This window comes from Notothenia rossii (genome assembly GCF_949606895.1).
Source record: "Notothenia rossii genome assembly, chromosome: 3".
Taxonomy (NCBI): Eukaryota; Metazoa; Chordata; class Actinopteri; order Perciformes; family Nototheniidae; genus Notothenia; species Notothenia rossii.
In genome coordinates, this window is record NC_136901.1 from 66,368,624 (window position 1) to 66,391,465 (window position 22,842).

General features: G+C 39.4%; 1 protein-coding gene across 3 annotated transcripts; it reads left to right on the forward strand.

Annotated features, from left to right (window-relative positions):
* Positions 1-8,396: 8,396 nt before the first annotated feature.
* On the forward strand, positions 8,397-21,451 carry LOC307031734 (uncharacterized protein). 3 transcript variants are annotated; one of them, XM_079669084.1, is made up of 6 exons: positions 8,397-8,544; positions 12,889-13,324; positions 17,444-17,561; positions 18,312-18,420; positions 18,513-18,720; positions 20,632-21,451. In XM_079669084.1, exons 2-6 carry the CDS (start codon positions 13,150-13,152, stop codon positions 20,793-20,795), a joined length of 774 nt encoding a protein of 257 aa, XP_079525210.1. In that variant the 5' UTR covers positions 8,397-8,544; positions 12,889-13,149; the 3' UTR covers positions 20,796-21,451. The 3 variants fall into 3 exon arrangements, with proteins under 3 accessions (XP_079525210.1, XP_079525208.1, XP_079525209.1); XM_079669082.1 differs by lacking the exon at positions 8,397-8,544 and adding an exon at positions 10,661-10,901; XM_079669083.1 differs by lacking the exon at positions 8,397-8,544 and adding an exon at positions 12,033-12,191.
* The last annotated feature ends 1,391 nt before the right edge of the window (positions 21,452-22,842 follow it).

The following is a 22,842-nucleotide window of genomic DNA, read 5'->3' on the forward strand; positions in this document are numbered from 1 at the left end:
GTGATATAACTACCCAGACCTAGACTGCATTATAAAAACATTAAAATGGGTTAGGCTTTAACTTTATGGATGCAAATGATGTCAAGGTGTTCCCAAACTTACTGAGGTCCTGGGATGCCTAAAGAAGGTATTGAGGAGGTCCTCAACAGAATGGGTTATAATATGACTTTGCATTTAGTTATTTACCCAGACACTAACATTGGGAACACATTTTATTGGCATAAAGGTTTGGGAATTGACCAGAAAAACGTATCATGCTGATGATTTACAGACAGTCAAATAGTCCTGTCCAAGGTCTAAAGTCCTGAAGCTGTCATATCGAGGAAGTGCATTGGACATGCTGAAGTTTGGTTAAGACAGGAATTTGATGTGTGCAGGGAAAACATGACCCAATGAACAGTCAATAGCCTGCTTTTATATAAATTAGAAATGCTATACACACAATACAGCACATATCTTAAAAAGTAATTTTGCCCAATCAAATGCGTTCAAATTCAAGAAGTCACTGTAACTGAGACTGTCACTTAAAGTTTAGTAAGTGCTTACATTAAGTAAGCAAAGTTTTATTCAAATTTCCCAATGAATGCTTGTTACCAGCATTCATTATAAGGAGCTGGCTCATCGACATAAGCAGGTAGCCATTTCTTCGGTTGGAACACCATTACCCCATTTCAGAAGAAGTGGGCAAAACAATATGACAAGAACAATAAAAAAGGCAAGTCTGAGCCAGCCCTCCTTTTAAGCTTTATTAAAGAGGAGACTTGAGACTGAATAGTTTTCACAAAAAAATACACTGTCTCAGTCAAATAGTTGCAATCGGAAATCACAGTTTGTCTGACCACAGAAGACACTCATTACTTGTGGTATCAACAGTATTTTCCGCTGATCCTCGTTTCTAAAGTTGCTAGTGAGGAAGGGAAACTGTCAGAACTCATTCCGTTGTGGCACACAATAATAACAGCCTATATCCAAAAGGGAAATAACACTAATTTAACCACAGTACAGAAGACAATCCATTGGCTGGAAAATAAAGATGAATAGCTTTCAGTTAGTTGTTAGCTGACAATTTCAGAACATATATGATCAGTTATTAAAAGTCGGTGCATTATGTTGTGTGTTGATATTTATAAACATACCTTGAGGCTTGGAAATGGTTCGGGGTTTTGCTTCTTTTTTTTACTGAAAGACAGTGATTAACAAGGTTTAAAAACATCTTATGCTTTCAAATAGCAAATGATGGATGATATGTGTGTTATGATGACAGTAAGTTGATGCTGTTTGATGGCAACACAAAAATTGGTCTGTAAAGGCTAAAATCCCTGTGTTCTCTCGAAAGGGAGTTTCTCTCCCAAACCCTGCCTGAAACGCCTCCATTGAACTCCTTTGTTTACTTCCTTAACGTAATGACATCACTATGTAACACTTGCGCTTCTATTGGCTAGCGCTCTAACACATTGTTTAACAGAGCCTGCCAGCTAACCAATCAGAGCAGACTGGGCTCTGGTTTCAGACAGAGGGGGAAAATAGGTGCTGCAGCACAGGCAGTATGACAACAATAAAGAGCTTTTTGAACATTAAAGCAAGGAAACATGTCACAGTAGAGGAACAAAATACAAAAGTTAACCTGAAAATGTTAATTATAGGGCCCCTTTAATGAAAGACAAGCAGTCCATGTTATCAGCCAACATAAATTAGACTCTTTCCACTCTGCCCTTGATAAAGCCCAGAGGACATTTCTTCCACTGAACCAGCACATAACCACCACCTATTTGTCACTCTCTTTCAATCTGCTTAACCACTCTAACTCATCTCTATTATGTTAAACCAGAACAAGTAAAATCAACTGTAAGCCTTTTGTATTTTCTTTAAAAACACACAGTGATTTGAGAGTACCCTTTTATGGGTTTACCTCAAGGTCATAAACAGAAGCACAGCAGTGGTATGCAATCACACATATGGCTCTGCATTATCTACTGCCCAAACTCTAATGGGTGCTTTCTTCATTGGTCTTGGATATAATGCAGAGAAGTGCCCAGCTTTAATGTAACGCCAGCATGGATTGAGAACTTCAACCTCCACTCCAGTGGTCTCCACCTGACCAATAGCACATTAAAAGAAGACAGAGGAGGATGGGAGTGGCTGGCAAGAGATAAGGAGGGAGAGAGGATAGAAGAAGAAGAGAGATGCAGGAAGCTAGAGGGAGGATGTGGACAGAACAAAAGAACCTGGTGTGTGTTTGAAGACAAGGGGAGGAGAAGGTTAGAGAGGCGAGGCCCGAAGTGAGACAGGTAGAGGGGGGTTATGCAAGGAGAGGCGAGAGACAGGGAGGGGAGGGGAGGGTTGAAGATGACAAAGAGAGTTCAGAGGATAAACAGATGACCGGAGAGAGTTTTTGGGGGAAACCCACTGCAGACATAACGTCAATCCTAATTACTAATTCATTAACCTGCCCGGATCCCTTCCCCCTCTGTAGACACACACACACACAAACACAAACACACACACACACCCTTATGCACTCACTGCTCCCTGTTCTGTCCCTCCTCCGTGTCCCATGAGAGGAGGAGGGATGGATGGATGCAGAAATGAAGAGGTGGGTGTGCAGCTAAGTGACATCTGCGGGGCCGTGACGGCGGCAACGTGTTGGGGACACTGGAAATCCCTGACGTGACAATGGGAGGGAGGGAAGGGGGAGGTAAGTGATGAGGAGAAAATCTAACAGCTTGCGTTTTGGTTTGTTGGGATGGGTGGTCTCCGGTGATGGTGCACATAAGTGTGTTAATGTGTGCGGCTGTGGTATCAGAGTGTGTTTGTGTACGAGTGCTTTCATGCATTTACCTGCATGTGTGCTCTAATGTGCAATCACTATATGGGCTTACATGTGTGTTAGCATATTAAATGAAAGCAGGTAATGTGGAAGATAAATCAATATGCTGATGTTGGTGTGCTCAAGTAATAGCATTGTGAGCATAATCAAAGCAAGGGGGAGGTGCGAGACAGATGATGGTATGGTGTGTGTGTGTGTGTGTGTGTGTGTGTGTGTGTGTGTGTGTGTGTGTGTGCGTGTGTGTGTGTGTGTGTCTTTAGTCCATGCTGCAAGACTCCTACCTCTTTGTGTGGTTGTGTGTGTATGTGTTTTTGCATGTGTGTGTGTGTGTGTGTGTGTGTGTGTGTGTGTGTGTGTGTGTGTGTGTGTGTGTGTGTGTGTGTGTGTGTGTGTGTGTGTGTGTGTGTGTGTGTGTGTGTGTGTGTGTGTGTGTGTGTGTGTGTGTGTGTGTGTGTGTGTGTGTGTGTGTGTGTGTGTGTGTGTGTGTGTGTGTGTATGTAGGTGACTGAAATACACACATGGATGTTAGCATCCACACACATTCAGACCTCCTGCAGAATTCCTCTGCACATGCTCACACGGATAACTCAATTTGAAGATAGAGATACAAATGTGCACACACAAGAGCACATTTTCGCGCACTCCGGTGTGCACACACTCACACGGAAAACGATGAGGTGCTGCTGACTGAGTCGGAATTAAATGGAGAAATCCTCCAAACGAACATCGATCCACAGAGTTTACAGCGTTGGCTCTGTCTGCCACGGCAGGGCAAACAACAGGGAGCTCTGCAAGACAGCTGGGGCATACACTCTCTCTCTCACACACACACACACACACACACACACACACACACACACACACACACACACACACACACACACACACACAGGAAGCATTTGGACACATTTACAACACACACTGCAGTAAGTGTGCACATGGAGGGTCTTTGATTTTGATCAGAGGACTTCACAGCAAAATGTTCTTTATTGTGTAAACGCATGTGTGCATCTGATATTTCATATTCAAGTAATGTTTGTGTGTGGACAGATTCACAGCTGAAGATGAACACAAATGGCATGATCACAAATCAGACCTCCCATTACGACATTCGAGGAGTTGTTTTTCAGCAATGACAAGAGATGTTTACCAGTTAAATCTTTAAAGAAAGCAAAAAGACCCAGAAAATGTGTTTTTAACTTATACTAAGTATAAAATGCGTTTGGAGGAAATAGTTTTTATGTAAGCTGCAATAATCAACATTTTCATATTGAATGAATCACGTCACAAATCATTTTAAGGTTGTCCCATATAGCAAAAAGCATTTATAGTGTCTTACAGCCAATTGTTTTTGGTTTGCTGGCCTGCAATGTTACTGTTTGGATTCAGTTTTCAGTAAAAAAAATAAAATAAAAAAACTCACTGTAAAGGGGAGAACATATTTGACCTTTTTTCAAGTGGCTAGAAACAGAACTGAAAATAATTACCACGGAGCTGCTGGATTGATTCAAAGCAACTGTTTGCAATACATTTACCATATCAACTATCAACTTCACAAGGTACGGTAGCTTTGTGTTGTCTGTTTGTTTCCATTCTTTCTGAGAGTAACATCACAACACTGACACAACCACTCTCATTTGTGTAAGTTATGTAAGGAGCTAAAGAGCCAGGCGGTGATTAGCTTAGCCTAGCATAAAAAGTTGAAGCACGGACAAACAGTGGCTGGGCTCTGTCTATAATCAAAACGCGGTTTACACCATTTTATCCTTCCACCCAGTCAATATTTCACAAACAATAGATACACGATGATAGACTTTAACGGGACATATAATATGTCTAAGTCAGCCACGCCCTGAAGCGTATCCTGCTTTACTGTCTATTTTACTCTAAATTTGAATATTATTTGGAAAATGGACATCATGCGGTATTGTAAAAGAAGATAAACTAAGGTAACAAATCAAGTAAGACTTATTTTTGCAATCAGAGGATAATTAAAATAAATGCAGGTTAAAGGCACATGTACATTGGCAAAACCCAGGGGATGGCTCTTAATGTTACTTCCCTCAAACCCCAGTTTGTTGTTTTACATTACTGTTGGATAGGGATCAAATAATCATCATATATCAAGTCATTTAGTTTGTTGGAAAGGTGTTCATAGGCCTATTATTGAATATCCTGCTAGCTGTTTTCCCCTGCTTCAAGTTTTTTTATACCATTGTTTTATTGCATGTTTACTAACAGTAGGAAGCTGTCCAGTTGTTAAATGCATAGTCTACCCACAAGGTCACTAGTAATAAAAAAAATAAAAAAAACTGTTCTAGATGGATACTTGATAGCACCATAAAAAAACATGTATTCTGTTCATTTATCACATTAATGAAAGGTAGTACAGCAGACATTGTAGCACTGAGGCACTATCTGTAATGTATCTCTCCCTGGTCTCGCCTGATTGCAACAGATTCAGTAAAGGAAACCTCATTGCTACCGTCAGTGTGGACATCATTATTTAGCTGCTCGCCTTGGACTCCTGTGATTCCCTTGACTACCTCATCAGCATTCATTACTATACTGAAGAACAGGGGGACCCAATATATCAGCACTTGTGTTTGTGGGGGGGAAAACGTGTCGCTATGTATGTGTGTGTCAATCTGGGTCATTATATCCACAGGCATGAAAAAGCGGGTTATAATGACACACATCCCTTCACGTGACAATGGCAGGGAGGGGGAGGGTCTTCATTATAGCATCCGTCGTTGCCACCTGTGTGACTACTTGCACTTAGCACTGAGATTGGGAAAAAAAGGTTGTGTGTGTGTGTGTGTGTGTGTGTGTGTGTGTGTGTGTGTGTGTGTGTGTGTGTGTGTGTGTGTGTGTGTGTGTGTGTGTGTGTGTGTGTGTGTGTGTGTGGACTGACTGTTGAAAAGTTTCAGGACATTTTGATACACGAGGGGGAGTCGGACACTTGTTTCCCTCTGATGAGCTATAACATATGCCATTTGAAAGATAGTATTAAAATATCTGAAACAAGACTAAAAAGCACAAGGCGTTATTAAAGTCTTGGTTAAATACTCGATTATGATTGGTCCATTTGGACATTCCAGAGGTCTGTTAATTATCGCTAACCAGACCTTTGCTAAGAACGATCAATGGACTATTTGCAGTCATATCAATCTGCAGCTGTAGAAGACAAACAATATTTTTATTCAACAGAAAACACCATAGAATACTTTTTCAATATTCATTTTCATTTTTGTGGAGAGCATGAAAGTTTGGATTCATGATGGTTAAACTGTCCACAATAAAGAAAAGAAAAAAAGAGAACAATAAGAAGTTAACAGCGCAAGAGAAGGAAAGATGCTAACTGTCTGTCTTCTTTTTTATTAATTTACTTAATACAAAACTGAGTTGGTTACTTGATTCTGATTGGTCCATTTGGAATCTTTCAGTCTGTGAATTCCGATAGCAGACTGCGTATGGGATTGCTGCTAAGGACGCCAGCAGATCACTGATGATGCTCTCATCTTTGGATCTAATTCTGTCAAAACGGTCAGAAAGCTGTTCAATTTAAAGTCAGCTGTGCCCCTCAAAGAAAGCACTGAAGCTTTCGGCACCAGAAAACCTCATGGAGTACTTTTTAAATCAGAATTACTATATCATGGAGAGCACAAAACATTGGATTCCTGGGAACATGGTGTGGACTCTGGCATTGTTTGATGACTGGTTAATGGAAAATCAAATGTGAACAGACTTGGACAGTTAAAAAATATTCAGAGCTGCGATAATTTTACACTGCTATCACAGCAGTTTAAAGGTTGGTACTTCAAAGCAAACCTAATACAACCTAGAGGATCATTTTGAAATCAATAAAATGATATTTAAATAAATATGTTGATTCACCCTGTGCTCACAATGTTGGGGTTCCTTTAACATACTTAAAAAACCTAATCAAACTCTCTGTGCTAGATTTATTCAAGAGAAGTATATAACATACTGAACATTCAAATGTGTCTCTCTCTGATACATGACCCTTGTCCTTGCCCCAGTGGAAAAGTGATTTTTACTGAAATAACTTCCCTGATGATACTCACACGCAATACAGAAATTAATTTCCACTTGATACAAACAATAATTACAGTAAAATGACATGAATATGTACAGTTGGTGCTTATATGGCTATATATGTGCCGATGGTGTAATGATGTCAACTCAGCTCATTATGCAAATTATGATACAATATGTATCATGGTGGCATGTTATATCAAACACCCAAGGGTGCACGCTCTAGCACAGCTTGTACTGCCAGTTAAATTACTTTGGGGACTAAAGCAATACTTTGCGGTCGGTTTAACCAAAAGCTTCTCTCATGTGAAGCCATGCTAATGCACATCCTCTTTACGGAGCAGGCTCCATGTCAGGCCATGCATTAAACATGGAGCGGTTGAAGGGAAAACATGTTGGAATACAAATAGTTAGAATTGGAAATGTTGCCTCACCATATTGTTGAATTATGCCTCCAACGGCCTTATAGGAAGTTCAATATCGTAGTTAAAAGAGAGAACTGACTTGGGACTTCATTTCATTCTCATCTTTGTTTGGTATTTAGACAGTAAATTAGAAACAGCATGGAGACACTGATAGATAGATGAAATAGATTATGCAGATTTTGTCTCAGCAGAAAACAGAGATATTAGATTCTGCTTAGTTTCTGTCTTTTGATGCATGCTCAATATTAGAGGTTGGAGGTCATGGACGATGTTTTTAACTGTGTGTTGGTCAAATTACCCCAAAAGACACTGAAGAACAGAGCTAGATGATCCTGCTAAGGCAATAATGTAATATAGATAGATAGATAGATAGATAGATAGATAGATAGATAGATAGATAGATAGATAGATAGGTAGGTAGGTAGATAGATGGATGGATGGATGGATGGATGGATAGATAGATAGATAGATAGATAGATAGATAGATAGATAGATAGATAGATAGATAGGTAGGTAGATACTCTAGATAGTAGCAGTGTCAAGCATTACGCAAGTTGAAAATGTTTAAACTATACAATAACATACAAATGTAATTAATAATAATAATAACATTAGCGGCAAATACATATAGTAAGAATACATTCATTTTAAATTAGGTGACTATTCTTACCTATCCTATATTTACGAGTCATAGGTAGTTCAAGATTCATAAATAGAATCATAAATAAATCAAGTTGCTTCTTTATTTTTGAACTATGACTACAAACATCTCACGGAAGCGTGGAAAATTTTTTTTTATCCATTTTCTAAGTCTGATCTACATACCTTTTTCATACCGTGTTACACACATAAAAAATATAGTCACATTTGGTAAAAAAAAAAGGTTTTTAGCAAGGGATTTTTCCCCCTTGTTTTCACATTAAAAAAGGTAAAAGGCATAAATTAAGTTATGAAAACACTGTAACAACTTTTTTTATCAGAATAAATCTCACTTGCCTCTCATGGCTTCCAAATAGTTGTTAAATATTCACTCCATTCCTGACTACGCCACTGGGATCCCTATTGACTTGCAATGTCCCATTCCTCCTGCAGAGGGGGCTCTGCATGCGTAATTAATTACCGTTTGACCACATGTCTAATCCCCTCCACGTGGACTCGGAATCAGAATCAGAGACAATGCCTTGATTACTGCTGGGAATTTCCCAAGGTGTGCCATGCAAAGGGAAGATAAAGGTAAGAGTCTTACCGTAAGACCGTGACAGACAGGGTTAGATGGGAAAATATGTCCTGGTAATGATTGTTAATAGCACTTAGAATACAAAAGGTGTGGCTTTAAGTCTGATAAGTGCCATTATGTGCACACAACATATACATGAATACACAAACACAAACACATTTTTCCATTATATGACCATTACCTAAGAGGAAAACACATTATGTGTTTGCATATGTATGCTCATCCTTTTATCATGTTAAGAACTACATTATCAGAACAACATGAATGTAAGAGTAAGCATTTAAATCAACTTAAATGTTTCTACTTTGACCAACTTACTTGTGATTTTTGAGAGAAATCTATATATTGTAGTTACAATACATGGTTGGAATGAGGCCAAGTGAGGTGGTTGCTTAATTAAGGTTAAGATTTGGGGTTAAAAGTTAAATTCAAAGACTAAAGGAGTGGTAATTGTCTACATAATGGTCCTGACAAAACAGCAGAACAAGACTATGTGTATTCATGTGTTTGCAGACCTTGAGCTCTCTACCCTGATACCACAGACAAACTGAGTGTCTGGTATCACTGAAAAACTTCTTTTGGTGGAAACCCAGCTCTATTGACTGATGACAGCTTTGGTTTCATTTTGCGTAACGCAAAGTGCAGTGGCAGTTTAGGGTGCATCTCACTGAACTGATGACTTATTGTTGTCTTCACTCCAACTGAAATAAACCACAAATCGGTTTGGATTATGTTTTAGTTTTTTTAAATACTTTTTGACAGCGTGCATTCGTTGGTTATCATAGTCAGAACAGAAGTTGTGTTTTTGAGAAAAGTGGATATATTCATACTCACTCTTTATTACTTTTTATGACTGACCTATCATATAAAGCCTAATCTGATCATGTCTACAATTTTAAAAAGCGGTTACACAACATTATTTTCATCATAATGTTTCCTACTCTGTGAAGTTGTAGTTTAAAAAGGATTACAATAAACATCATGATACTAATGTTAGCTACTATTAGCTCGATGTTAGTTAGCTAATGTTAGATAGCTTCATGCTAACTTACTGATTCTGTTTGCTAACTACATAAATTGGTGACGTTATATTTTACTGTTCCATAATTACCAAATAATATAGGACAAAACGTGGTACTTATTATAAATGGGGGAAAAAAAAGTTTAAAAGTGTGACCTGAAGAGTGTTTAGTGAGTGCTCTAAAGTTCGGCTGAAAATAAAGTAAAATGTTAAATGTACGACTACCCGCATACAGCACAGTCAAGCGTAGGCCTACAGCGTTTTTCTCTCAATTTTAAAACGTATTTTACGATAATCTGTGTCATAATTCAAAGTTCTGTCCAAGAAACCAACATTTTCCTGTTACCTAACTAACCCTTGGCCACTTAACCAAGTGAAAACACAATGTAAGTGAAAAATGTGCCAATTGTATTTACAACAAGGTTTTATTTCCTGTAAACACTGTCAGTGTGTCACACCTGGACTGCCCTGACAGGTCTGTAACAATCTGAGACAGGTTAGTCATCGGCATGGATGACTGTATGGTTATTAGCTAATAGCTATAATTCCTCAGAAGCATATGACTGACATTTAGGCCAGTTATCTGGAATCATCTGAGCCAACCACAAAACGATGAGCTCTTGCAGCCATGATAAGTGTCAACAACCTGTTGACGGAAAAATACAGTGGAATAAATATCCAGATTCCTTCCTGCACATGTGGTGTTGTGATTAACGGTTTGATACGGTGGCAGGACGTCCTGGAGGAAGTAAAAGAAAGAAGGGGGAGGGTAAACACAGCAGCTATACAGAGACTGTCAGTTTTATAAAGTCAGAAAAATCCTACGCTACTACTAAAGGTTACAGAGCCTGTCAGGGGAAATTACATTCCTTGTGTCCTTAAACGCAGCTAAACAGACTCACAAGGGAGAAAATGATCAACATGAAGTTATTTATAGCAACAGATAAAGAAGGTGAAACATTTAACTTGATATAATTAAACCAACTTGAAACTTGTTTGAATTGTAAGTGAGATAAGACTGAGAAAGTAAAGGAATGAGGGAGGAGATAAAAAAGCTGTGATGTCAGGCCGTCCCACTGCTATTCAGTAGAAATGCAGCACAACAGAGTCGAGCCTGCATACCATTGCTGCTGCTGACGACTGCTCTGATCCCACACAAACACAAACACACACACACACAAACACACACACACACACACACACACACACACACACACACACACACACACACACACACACAAAGGCACACGTCACTCAAACATCATAGCACACTCGGAGAGGAGCTGAAACTCAGAGCAGTGCCTGGAGATGCGACCGGCTGGCAGCCACTGAGTGAGTCCACCTTCCCTCCTCTGTTAAGTGTCTCTCTTTTCTTTTTCTGTCTTTGTTGTGATTGCCATTCTACGGGCCGTCTAAGTTCATTTGTCTCTCCTCTGTCGCTGTGAAACGGCCACTGTTTTCTCACACTGAGAGACTTTTCAAGCTTTTCTCTCAGTATGCTCTGCACATACTCTCCTCTCTCTCTGCTTTTCTTTCTTTCTTTTCTTAGCGTGTGGTCAGAGGGAGGATGAAATCCAAGAGCTATTTGCACATCAGGCACTGAGCCAGACCTCTACATTTGTATAGCAGAATATTTTTTCTGTGTGATGTCTTTTAGGATGCTCATGTCTCATTTGTTCACGTTGGGATGCCATACCCTTGTGCAAATGTATAGTTAATTATAGGAGCTGTGATTGTTTCCGAGAAATATTGATTAATATGCCACTGAGTGGGCTGTAAACCTTCAAGTCAGTTCCAGTGTATTTGCATTGCTCTTAATCACAGTCTGAAACTCTTACATTGGGAAAGAATGAAAACACACCCTGCAGACAATGACCATAACATGGATCACTCAGAGAAGCCTTGAAAAGAGACTTGAAATATGCTGTTTAGAGTTGATTTAGGACTAATTACGCGGTTAAACTGTCATGTACATACAAATAACAGCGAGTTTAGCTAAGGTTTGGATAAAGTTTTAGATGTATTAGGTTTTTGAGCTGCTACTTTTTTGATTGCCACAAATAATTAGTTGTTGGTATTCTTATATATCTATTCAAAGCAAGCTGCTCCCTCCATGTTCTTTACTTCTATTAAAGTCATATTTTTTGTAGACATAGAATTTAAAATCAATGTTTGTTTGTTTTTCACAATAGGCTATTTGCATTCAGTCCTGTCTTGCTTTCAGAGGTAGATATAATTGCTTTCTGGCTCGGTTAGACTCATAACCAATTATTAGGTGTAGTGGTTTAGTATAGTTCTATGATTAATGGCTGCCACACCTGAAACACTATCTTTAAGGGCGATACGTCACTTTTGCCAGCCTCTACTGATTTACCGTCATATAGGTCTTCCCCTTATGTGCAGATTGGTGAACTCTTATCACAAACACAAATCCTATTGGCTCTCCCTCAGACACTCACAGTTCCACATCTTTGAAAAGTCTGTTCAGGGTGGAGGCAGCTCTTATTCTGTGTGCACACACAGTTGGAGGTGGAGGTTGTTCTCTGGGATTTTATTTTTGAGAGCTTTGGGAATAAGATACTTAACTGGACAGGCTGTCGATCGGGGACACGTGTTGATAAGGTGCTAAAAACTGTTGTAGTTTTGTGTGTGTGTTTGTGGGAAAGACATGTTGACCCTTACTTACATATTTTTTGTTATAATCATTCAATTAAAAGTAGTCTTTTTATTTGGTTTTTCTTTCATATTTAAAGTTAAATCACATTGAAATTGTATTAATACCAACATACCAACTGATTACTTCATTTCATTTGCTTATTTCCTTATCTATTTAACTTGATTAACGAGTATCACATGACTATTTTTACATAATTGGTATTGTTCTAGGCCTCCATGTCAAACATCACGCCAATAGAGCAAGCTGAATTGAATTTGAATTGAGAGGAGAAAAATTATACTGTCGCTTTTTTTAGCTCTATCTGTGTGTGTTACCCCCAGATAACATGCAGTCATTTACGCCCTGTATTTTATGTGTGTGTGGGTATATGTGTGTGCGTGTTGACATACTGGACCTGCCCCCTATTTGCATTTGAGTGTTTGAAACCACAGCGGCATTCTCGCTGCCTACTGTATGCAGGGTAAACACTGCATGCACACACACGCACCAACACACACACATGCACCAACACACACGCACACACACAGTTTGAAGTTGTGGCTTATTTGCCTCGGGACTGTTGTGTTGTGCCAGCCAGAGCAGGATTGAATGGAGGGGAACTAAACAATACGGCAGATATAATCTTTCTTTCTCTCTCTTTAGAGCTCCGTCGACACACTGAACCTTCACCTCCAGAGAGGCCGACACACACTCCTACAGCACAGAGGAAGAGAACCTGACAAAGCACACTACAGTGACCTCCAGCAGTTAGACCGCACCTGATCCCACATCCTTCAAAGAAAAGGGAACCCGACTCTGGAACAGGAAAAAGGAGCGATCAGACCCCACCACTGAAACACGACCCACTGTTCAGAGAGACAGAGGGGCTGACAGCCGTCTCTGACACCCGGGAGAAGAGGCATCATGCTGGCCAAAATCCTTGAGGACATGTGGGTGGAGCCCGGGGTGCTGGAGGCCCTCAGCGAGGAGCAGAAGAGGATCCTCTTCTTGAAGATGAGAGAAGAGCAGGTACGCCGCTGGACGGAGCGAGACGAGAAGGAGGAGAAGGAAGGAAGAGACAACAAGAGGCCAAAGAAAGGTAAGAGTGCAACAATTAATCTATTTTATATAAGGGGAGTCCCGGCACATAGGGAACACACTACACTGCAGTTTGAGTATTATCAGCAGTAAAAACAGGAAAACACTGACTACAGTTTCAGGAAGTAGCAAGGTTTCTGGGAAATGTGGCCTTTATGTTGACTATCAGTAACATAACTCTGACATGAAGTAGAAACAGCCAGCTTACATTGTCATTTCCTCACCGGAAAGCACCAGTGTGTCTCAACTCAATTCACAATTATGAATCGAAAAGATTAAAACTGCAGTAGACTACATTTATAATCATCTTTACTTGAATCAGACCATTCTCCAACATGCAAATATGAACACAAATAGCTAATCTTAAAAGCAAATGTTTGGAGATAGGCTTCTTTGCACTCTTGAGATTTGTTGTGATTTGGATCTGAACATTTTCCAATACATACAAATATTTGTTATTGCTGAATTTCTATAGTTTATCATTTTGGTGATTTAAAACAACCGTTGTATCTGTCCATGAAATATGGGGTTTCACCCCGCTGTAGTTTAGCTTAGCTTTAGCATGGAGACAGTTAACAACTAGCTGCTCAGCTCATATTGAGGGTTATGAAATCAACCTACCAGCACTTTTAAATCTCATGAATACACATGTTTTATCTTATTTATTTAGGCAGTACACAAATTGAAGTGAAAACAAATGATTCCCTGGAGTCTCTCAGACAAAGCTAGCTAACATGTTCCCTGTTTCCAGTCGCTAAGCAAGCAGCCGGTTGCTTTTAAAGCTGTATTTGTTGGACATATATTAGAGTGATATTGACTTGAATTTATTTCCTAAATGTTGAACTATTGGATTATTCTTTTTTTTTTTTTTGATAGGGCTATAGCTTTCTTTAATTCAATCGTTTTTAGATAACAGATCTTCAAATGTGATTATTTTAGACAACATTTCAAGAATGTTTTTTTTTTTTGCTACTCAAAATTCTCTTCTGGATGCATGAATGCGGTTGTCAAAACGTACAATAATGCGCTCAGAATTTAGTTTAGTACTCATATAATTATTACACACATTAAAAAAGTATTTATGAAAAGTATTTATGAAGAGTATTTAGTCTAATATAATACCTTACTATTCTACTTTCACCTATATTCATGCACTTTATCACTGGCAATATTTCTGGCCGCACAAACACATTTATTATAGTATACTACAGGCAGAACATGTTTGAGATTTACTACAATTGTTTATTCAAGCCTTTTCACAACTAATTAATGAGCTGAAATCTTGTCAGCTGAGTGCACTTGATACACAAGCTGTGTAGTAACACCCTCTCACATTACCAATCTGATTAATGTGTTTAAAACACACACAATGTAACACAGTCCTTTCAATACTCTGTCAGCGACCCATGCTCAATCACCTTTCCTCCAATATCTTCTGACTCACTGAGACCCTATATCACCTGCAATGGATCTGCTGGACAATGGTTGTGTGTGTGTAACACTGTGTGAGTGTGTGTGTCTGCCTCTATCACCTCCAGTCCAAAGCTGAATAAGATTGAGTAAACTCTGTGGTTTGGGGCGTCGCCACGCTTAAATCGCATATTAAGTTACCGTCTTTGTTTACCCAATCTGTGCCATGTCATCTGAGAGCCAGCCGAGTGTGTGTTTGTTGCGTGTTCCCGTAACACAACATGAAATCCAGTTAGGTGTGTTTCATTGTTTGTTCACTGCGGAGTTGTTGGGACAGTCATTGAGTGTACATGCAGGCATTTGAATGTCATATAAATGCCCAATTAAATATTACTTGTTGCATTTCTGGTTATTTATGGGTGCGGTGTGAACTCAAAGGTGTGTTTCACAGACACACTATGACTTACTGCATGTCAGATATGAAGGTAGATATGGTGCAAAATGTGAGAGCGTGTAAAACCTGAAAAGAAATCTGAGCTTGTGTGCATACATTTACGCTTGTATAAAATATCCACGTATCTGTGAACCAAATTTGAAGTCACAGAAGGAAAAAAAAGTATTGTAACTTGTAGAAAAAAATGAACTTAGTGATGAAATGTTCACTTGCAGAAAAATATATATATTTTTTAAAAGTATAAGGTTGGAGAAGTAGTTATTTTATTTAATCTGGCTTCGTATGATTAAAAGTAACACGATCATCGACCCGACGCAGTCCCCCATTGTTGTTGTTGTGAGCGAAGCACGGAGCTAGAACGGGAGCTGCGTTGGTGCGAAAGGGGCAACAGTAGTCACTTGTGTGTGACTGACCCGAGCTTGCGCCTCGTCGTTCTGATAGCTCCGCCCCTTCGCTCCAACCCCCCGCCCTCCCCCCACATCTACAGGTGAAAATTACTTTAGTGACACATTCATCGCAAGAAGTGTATCAAAGGTCAAGGCCGCAGATTCGTCGATTTATACTGCCACAGAGCAGATTCGTGAAGTTGTAATGACTGATTTGAGAGGTTGTAATAAACAAGTTGCAGTTGTAATGGAAAATAAATGAAGTGAACATTTCATCACTAAGTGAATCTTTTTTTTACAAGCTACAAAACTTCATCTTCTGTGACTTCAAATTTGGTTCACAGTTAAGTGGATATTTTATACAAGTGTACATTTTGTTCACAGTTACGTGGATATTTTATACAAGTGTAAATGTGTGCACACAAACTCAGATTTTCTTTCTGCAAGTGCTCACATCAGGTTTTACACGCTCTCGCATTTTGCACCATATCAGAGATATCTTTAGCGACTGAGACATCTACACAATGTACCCTTATGTGCTGTTCGACAGTGCGCAAAGTCATTCCCTCAAATATGAAGAGAAACAGAGCTGCCTTTGTGAGCTGGTTTCTATAATAAATCTGACTGATCAGTTTACTGTTAGGAGCTGATTGTCTCTATGGACAAGTACTCAGATCTTGTACTGACACACTGTGAAAAATAACCCTACTACAAGTTAACCAAAACACAAGTTAAAGTATTATCGGCAAAATGTACTTACATTATTAAGGAAAATGTAGTCATGTGCATTTAGGCAAATGCTTAAATCTCTGTGTTCCCTCCAGAGGGAGTTCCTCTCCCTCAGCTCTGTGACGATGCATTTCTTCTTTCAGTTTATCACAAACATTCAAAGTTAAGACATCTGGGGATGTGTGGTTTTTACTGGACTGGAGGCAAAGTAATTAAAGCTGTTTGATAATTGTAGTGAAAGGTACAATATTTCCTTCTGACATTTAGTGTAGTACAAGTAGAACAAATTGGAAGCACTCCAGTAACCAGCTTTTTTTGCCTTAAATAGCCCAGTACTTGAAGTAAATGTACTTCGCTATATTCCACCAATTTCACTTCCAATCGTCAGAAGAAGTGCTGCTGAACAGCTTTCTGAGCTTTTTCATTTTCAAGCCACACCCCTAAGACGATGATGTCACTGCAGGTGTTTTACTATTATCAGGTGTCATGGAAAACACCTGTTATCACTCAGCATTGGGGAGTGGGGGTTATTTTTGCCAGCTGTGTCATCATGATGAGGTCAGAACTAAAAATACTTTTTTTAGGTAATGGAATACATGTTTGGAGTTGATTTCTGTATATTATGAGCTAAAGATTATATTATTACATAATTTACAATGAATTCTAATTATTCACAATTGAGTGAATTAGTCTAAATTCAGTATATGCAATGACAAATATAAGCAAACAAGATGTTGGCTTTTTCCACACTTCAGAGGGAGTTTCTGTCAAACTGCCCCAGGTCAGTTTCATGTAGCTCTGCCGGCATAACAGGAATGAGGTCACTGCTTTTAACGTCTTTCTTTTCTTTTGTAATCCCACATTATTGAAAAACTGTATCAATATTCTACTGTGCCTGTTTGCAGTGATATACAGTGAATGTCCTTCAATAGAAAAACACATAAAAAGAGATACAAGAATAAATCTGTGACAGTTTAACAGAGAAAGAAAGTCCATTGCTGTATTCTGAGGTTTCCCCAAACTCGATACTTGTAGGACGGCACCACCTTCTGGATAAAATACAGAATAACAGTTCGTGCAACCATAGCTTTCATCACAATGTTGCTGAGAGACAAGAGCTTACATTTTTATTTCCCTCCAGCTTTCAACAAACATGTGAGGTGGCTGCTGGGTCGGGATGGAGAGGTGAGCGTCAGAGTGATCGGAGAGGTGGACGAGCTCAGATCCTCCAAACTCCTGCAGAGCCTCATGAACACCAGGTAAAAAAACTAAAACCTTTAAAGAAACAACATGGTATCACTGATGGACTCATTTTTGCATTTCATGTCATTATTCACCAGTTTGTTTGCAGAACAGTGCAGTTGCTTTTCTCAATAGATGAGGAGCTATTACTTGTTTCACAAAAAAATGTAGAACCCTGGAAAGAAAATCCTATTAATCACCTCCACCAAGTCCACTCATCCCATGCTGATAATAGGTCTGTTTTATTTTCAGTTTTCCTATTTAATGATTATATATATATAGATATATATAGATATATATATCTATATATATATATATAGATATATATAGATATATATATATATAACAGTAATTCCAAATACATGTACTGATTCATGAATTATACAAATGTAAAGCATCATTTTTATTTTTTTATCCAGAAGATTTGATGGAAGCAACAACATTTTCAGATCCCCTGAACTCCATCAAATGATAAACCTATGTCTTTATGTTTGCTTTTCTTTATTTCAAATGTTAAGTAACAGCTATGTAGCGTAGCTCTTCCACGTGTTTTTGCACCAACACATAAGAACATCCACCCTAATAAGTCCTTCGGCCTCATCAACAAATGACATGACTGTGATGGACTTTGATAAGATCAACGTTGAACTAAAGAGCTCGCCATAATTGGATTATGGAAGTAATTTGCCTTATGACTAACAGGAGGATTGATTAAAAGGTTAGGACGGCTGTCTGCGGGACTAAAAATGGATGTCTTTGTCTTCAAGAGTCCACGCTGATGATGTGAGTGGCGTCCAGGCGCTGGACTTGCTGCCAGGAAGAGAGGCCCAGCAGCAGCTCCACGTTAAAGAGGCCATCCAGCTGTCCCTTGCTGGTGTGAGTTTTCACGTGTTTGTGCATGGGTTTTAAGTCTGCTGGGATAAGATGAGCAGAGTCTCATCATAGAATGTCCTCCCACTAATTTTCAGGATGACCCCGCTTCAACTCATGACCGGTGGTCTGAGGAGGACTCCTGCAGTGCTGATGATGACCTGAAAGACCCCGCCGAGGACAGCGACAGCGAAACAGGGGGAGACTGGGCTCCTCTCTACAGGCCCCATTTTAGTAGCCATGGCAACCGGCCGCTGCTCAAAGCCCAGCTGTCAGACACAGAGAGGGCCGGCACGCAGGACACAGGTAACAAGATGGAGAGAAAGCAGATTATGTGTTAGTCATTCGCTCATTATACATAGGTATACATAAAGGTATTTCCACATGTAAATACAGTGTGAACTCTTATAGTGATCACATTTATCTGGGTCAAACTGATCAACAAAAATGGACCAGTATAACAGATTTTTCTTTTTTTTATATATATATATATTAGATGCAAATGACCATCTATTTTACATTTAAATTGGATTAGATGTCCTTTTCTGGCATTAATGACTGTATCAAACACCTTTTTAAAATGACCCTACAAATAAAATGAGCTAACTGTTATTCAAAAACACAGCAATACAGTATTTTAATTTAAATATAGCTCTCTTAAAATGATTAAAATGTAGCTCTCTTAAAATTATTAGACACATAATCTCACTTAATTTTTATTAAGTCATTTATTTCTATTTGCAGATAATTTTCTCCAAATTCAATACCATTCTTCATGGCTTTAAGGTATTTAATCCGGATAAAACTCCCATTAGATTATCTGAAAATGCATTTTCGCACAATAAAAAACAATAATTTTACTATGTTTTATAGAATAAATACGATTAGTGTTAGGACTGTTCAAGTGTTAAATTAAAGGACATGCAAAAATTAAAGGACATGCAAAAATACAGGCAAAAACAATGGCATTTTTTTCATGCACTTTTCAGTTTTGGCACTATTTTGCTTCCATATATATTTCAGACTAGTTGAAAAAAACATCCAATAGATCAGAGTAACACCTACGTCCCTTCCGGGCGAAAATTACGGCCCCGCCCACTTTTGGGGGAAAACAACGCTGTCATTTGAATGGCGGTCAATACAAATTCTGAAGTTTTTGCCAATCTGATCAGACATTTTTGAAAACCGTGGATTTTTGGATCTTCAAAGAGCCCGATTAAGATGGCTAGTCAGGCAAACAATTACATTCAATCATTTGACAATCGGGCTCGATATATGGCTACATTAAAATCAGTAGGCGAGGCTGTAATTTCGCCAGCTGTTACACTCATAAGCGAGGCGGAAAATAATGCCAAAAGCTGCTGTGTCGTTTATTGCACCTCAAACATTAAAACAAATCCAGAGTTACGTTTTTCTGTACTTCCTCTAAGAAAAAAGGACAGTAAAAGAAGAGCTATGTGGCTTCATTTATATTTAACCATATATCGAGCTCGATCGTCGATTTCCAATGATGTAATGTAATTGTTTGGCAGTCTGGCCATTGTAATCGGGCTCTTTGAAGATCCAAAAATCCACAGTTTTCTTAAATTTCTGATCGGATTGGCAAAAACTTCAGAATTTGTATTGACCACCATTCAAATTACAGCTTTGTTGTCCCCCAAAAGTGGGCGGAGCCGTACTTTTTGCCCGGAAGTCACGCATGTGTTACTCTCATCTATAGACCACACTTAGGTATTTTATTCACTAACTTTGTCTATTTGTGTCTGTAGGTCTCTGCTAGATGAACCAAAAACTATTACTAAATAATGCCCAATTGTTATATTCAAACTAAAATATTTCAGAAAACTTGGAAGTAATCACCCGGGAAGGTTTTATGATGTTATCTATTTGTTAAAGGGTTTACCATATTAACTTGTTGCGTATGACACACATTTTTTCCCCATACTTTCAGATAATTACCCACTAGCATTTATAGTTATTCATAGCCTGATGTATAGAAAATGTTGTTCCTAAAAACTAGCAAAAATTTTATTTTCTGATTTATGTAATGATACGAATATATTTTAAGTACCTCTTTTTAAAACCTCCGACTCTAATATCTCAATTGAGAATTCTGAACCTTGCTTTATCCAATGTCCAGATTTTTGTTTTGGATTTGTATGCTAATGAGCAAATTTTAACAAGATAATGAGAAATTGCTCCTCTCTTCATTTTCAGAGATTGTGTGTAGTGAAGAAAATAATTCAGACTCTGGAGGCCGTGTGGCGCAGCTCAGGAAGGCGTTCACAGAAAAATCCCGCAGCACACCTGCCTCCAACAAACCTCCTATACCTGCCAAACCTGCTCACCTGCAGCAAAGAAGCACTCCCTTGGTCCATTAAGAGTGAAGGTGTGCCTAGCCTGCTAAGAGAAGACACTGAGTGACCCCACAGAGGCAGAGCGTGCTGTGTCACAAGCTCTGTGCAGAGAATAGTGGCTCAGCTAGAGACTGGTGATCCAGGATGAAGCCACAAACACTAGAAGAAAAAGGACCCTTACTTGAACCTTAGCAGTGGACCGAGATACACTTGCCTACCTGCAGACAGAGGACCGTCTAGAGGGGTGGATCGACGAAAAAGACTTGAAAGCTTTTCAACCAAAGTCAACATGAATAAGAAAAACTGAGCCACTTTGATGTTGCCCAGTTCAAATACGCTCATAGTTTGTGTGAGTGACAGGCAGACGCAGACAGAAATGTCCAGAGACGCTCAGACTCTCCACTACAGTTGCACAGACACCGTGGTGCATGTGTTAAATGAGTGCTAATGAAGTTTTATAATTCAGAAGTCATAAGCAGAGGTTATTGGGAGCGGAAACATGTATTTGATAAAAAATCATATATGCAGGTCCTTCTGTATTGTTCAAAAGCTTTAAACTGTTTGAAATGTAGCCCATGTAACTGATTTAACAACACTGACTTTCATATATTCATCCAGTATATCAATGCTGCAGGTTTTTACGGGATAAAATAAAAGGACTGAATTCATGTTAAAATAAACACACTGTTACTAGTGCCTTTATCTCAGGGGAGGTTTCCAAACATTTTACAATCCTTCATGTGTACTTATCTCACACACACACACACACACACACACACACACACACACACACACACACATACATACACACACACACACACACACACACACACACACACACACACACACACACACACACACACACACACACACACACACACACACTGATGACTGGCTCATAACCTGCAGTATAACCTGACTAACTGTGATCTCATATTTTCCTCCTGACACTTGAAACACACCTTTTAACAGTGCTTTCTACAAAGTCAAAGGCGGCAGGCGAGGCTCCGAATAGGAAAGGCTCATATTTGGCCAACTATTGTACTTGTTTCAAACACCACAGAAAAAGTTATTATGTTTAGAAAAGCAAATCCATGAAACTACTGATTAACAATAAGCACAATAGTTACCCCGGGCTGGATGTTTAAAGCAGAGGCCTGTACTACGAAGCCGGTTCAACATAACCTGGATATGTTTGAGTTAGCCGGTTGGCCTAATCCAAAACATACGCGCTCTCGCTAAGCGTTCCTACGACGCGGGTTATCAAGTGGATCGCTCCAGCCAGCCGTGTCCTATCTAGTTAGGTGCGCATTCACATGAAAGGAGTGGTATTTGGAGCATTCGACCAATCACAAACATGGAGAAGCGTACTGACAGTGCAGCGCGTCATACTTCCTGAATGAAAAGTCAACTATAGACAAATATGAAGACGTTAAACTTTAAACATCCATGACTTAAACACTTTATCCAGGATAAAAGCCACATAGTTGCACCTGCAAGGTGAACACAGCTGGTAAAAGAAAAAGTGTTTGAATGCATCTAATACCTCAGTCACACCAACAGTGTTTCAGGGCCGGTTCGGAGCTGGAGCTTGAAAAGCACCAGGTTTTCCTGTTCACACTGCAACGGAGTAGCCTCTTAGCTCCGGAATCCGGTTTGTTTCAAGCACCAAAAAATTGTCCGGCCAGAGCAAAAGCACCGCATAAGTCACGCTTACGTCGAGTCGGGGGCAGGGGCAGGGGCAGATCAACTCCTGAACAACGTTTTATACAGTTTGTACACAACGATGTAGAAACTTAACAAGCAGCAGTGGTCCACTGAAGAGACCAGCTACCTACTGGGAATCTGGTCTTCCGAAGAGGTACAGAGGAAGCTGGAGCACAATCGGCCATTGTTTTTGTTGCCGCTGTCAGCTAAACGGTTACGTCATGACGCAAACGATGACGCAATTACGCAGCACCAGTCGGACTCTGGGCAGTGTGAAAAGAGCTGGAGCTAAACCGAAGAAACGGTTCTGAACCTGAAAAGCTCTAGCACGGAGCTTGAACCGGAGTTGCGTTGGTGTGAATGA

Excerpts from the sequence above, each read along its gene's own strand:
- LOC307031734 (XM_079669084.1), top strand. The coding sequence starts at position 13,150 with ATGCTGGCCAAAATCCTTGAGGACATGTGGGTGGAGCCCGGGGTGCTG. Across the intron at positions 17,562-18,311 it reads CAGAGCCTCATGAACACCAG|AGTCCACGCTGATGATGTGA; the intron begins GTAAAAAAACTA and ends TTTGTCTTCAAG. Across the intron at positions 18,421-18,512 it reads TCCAGCTGTCCCTTGCTGGT|GATGACCCCGCTTCAACTCA; the intron begins GTGAGTTTTCAC and ends ACTAATTTTCAG.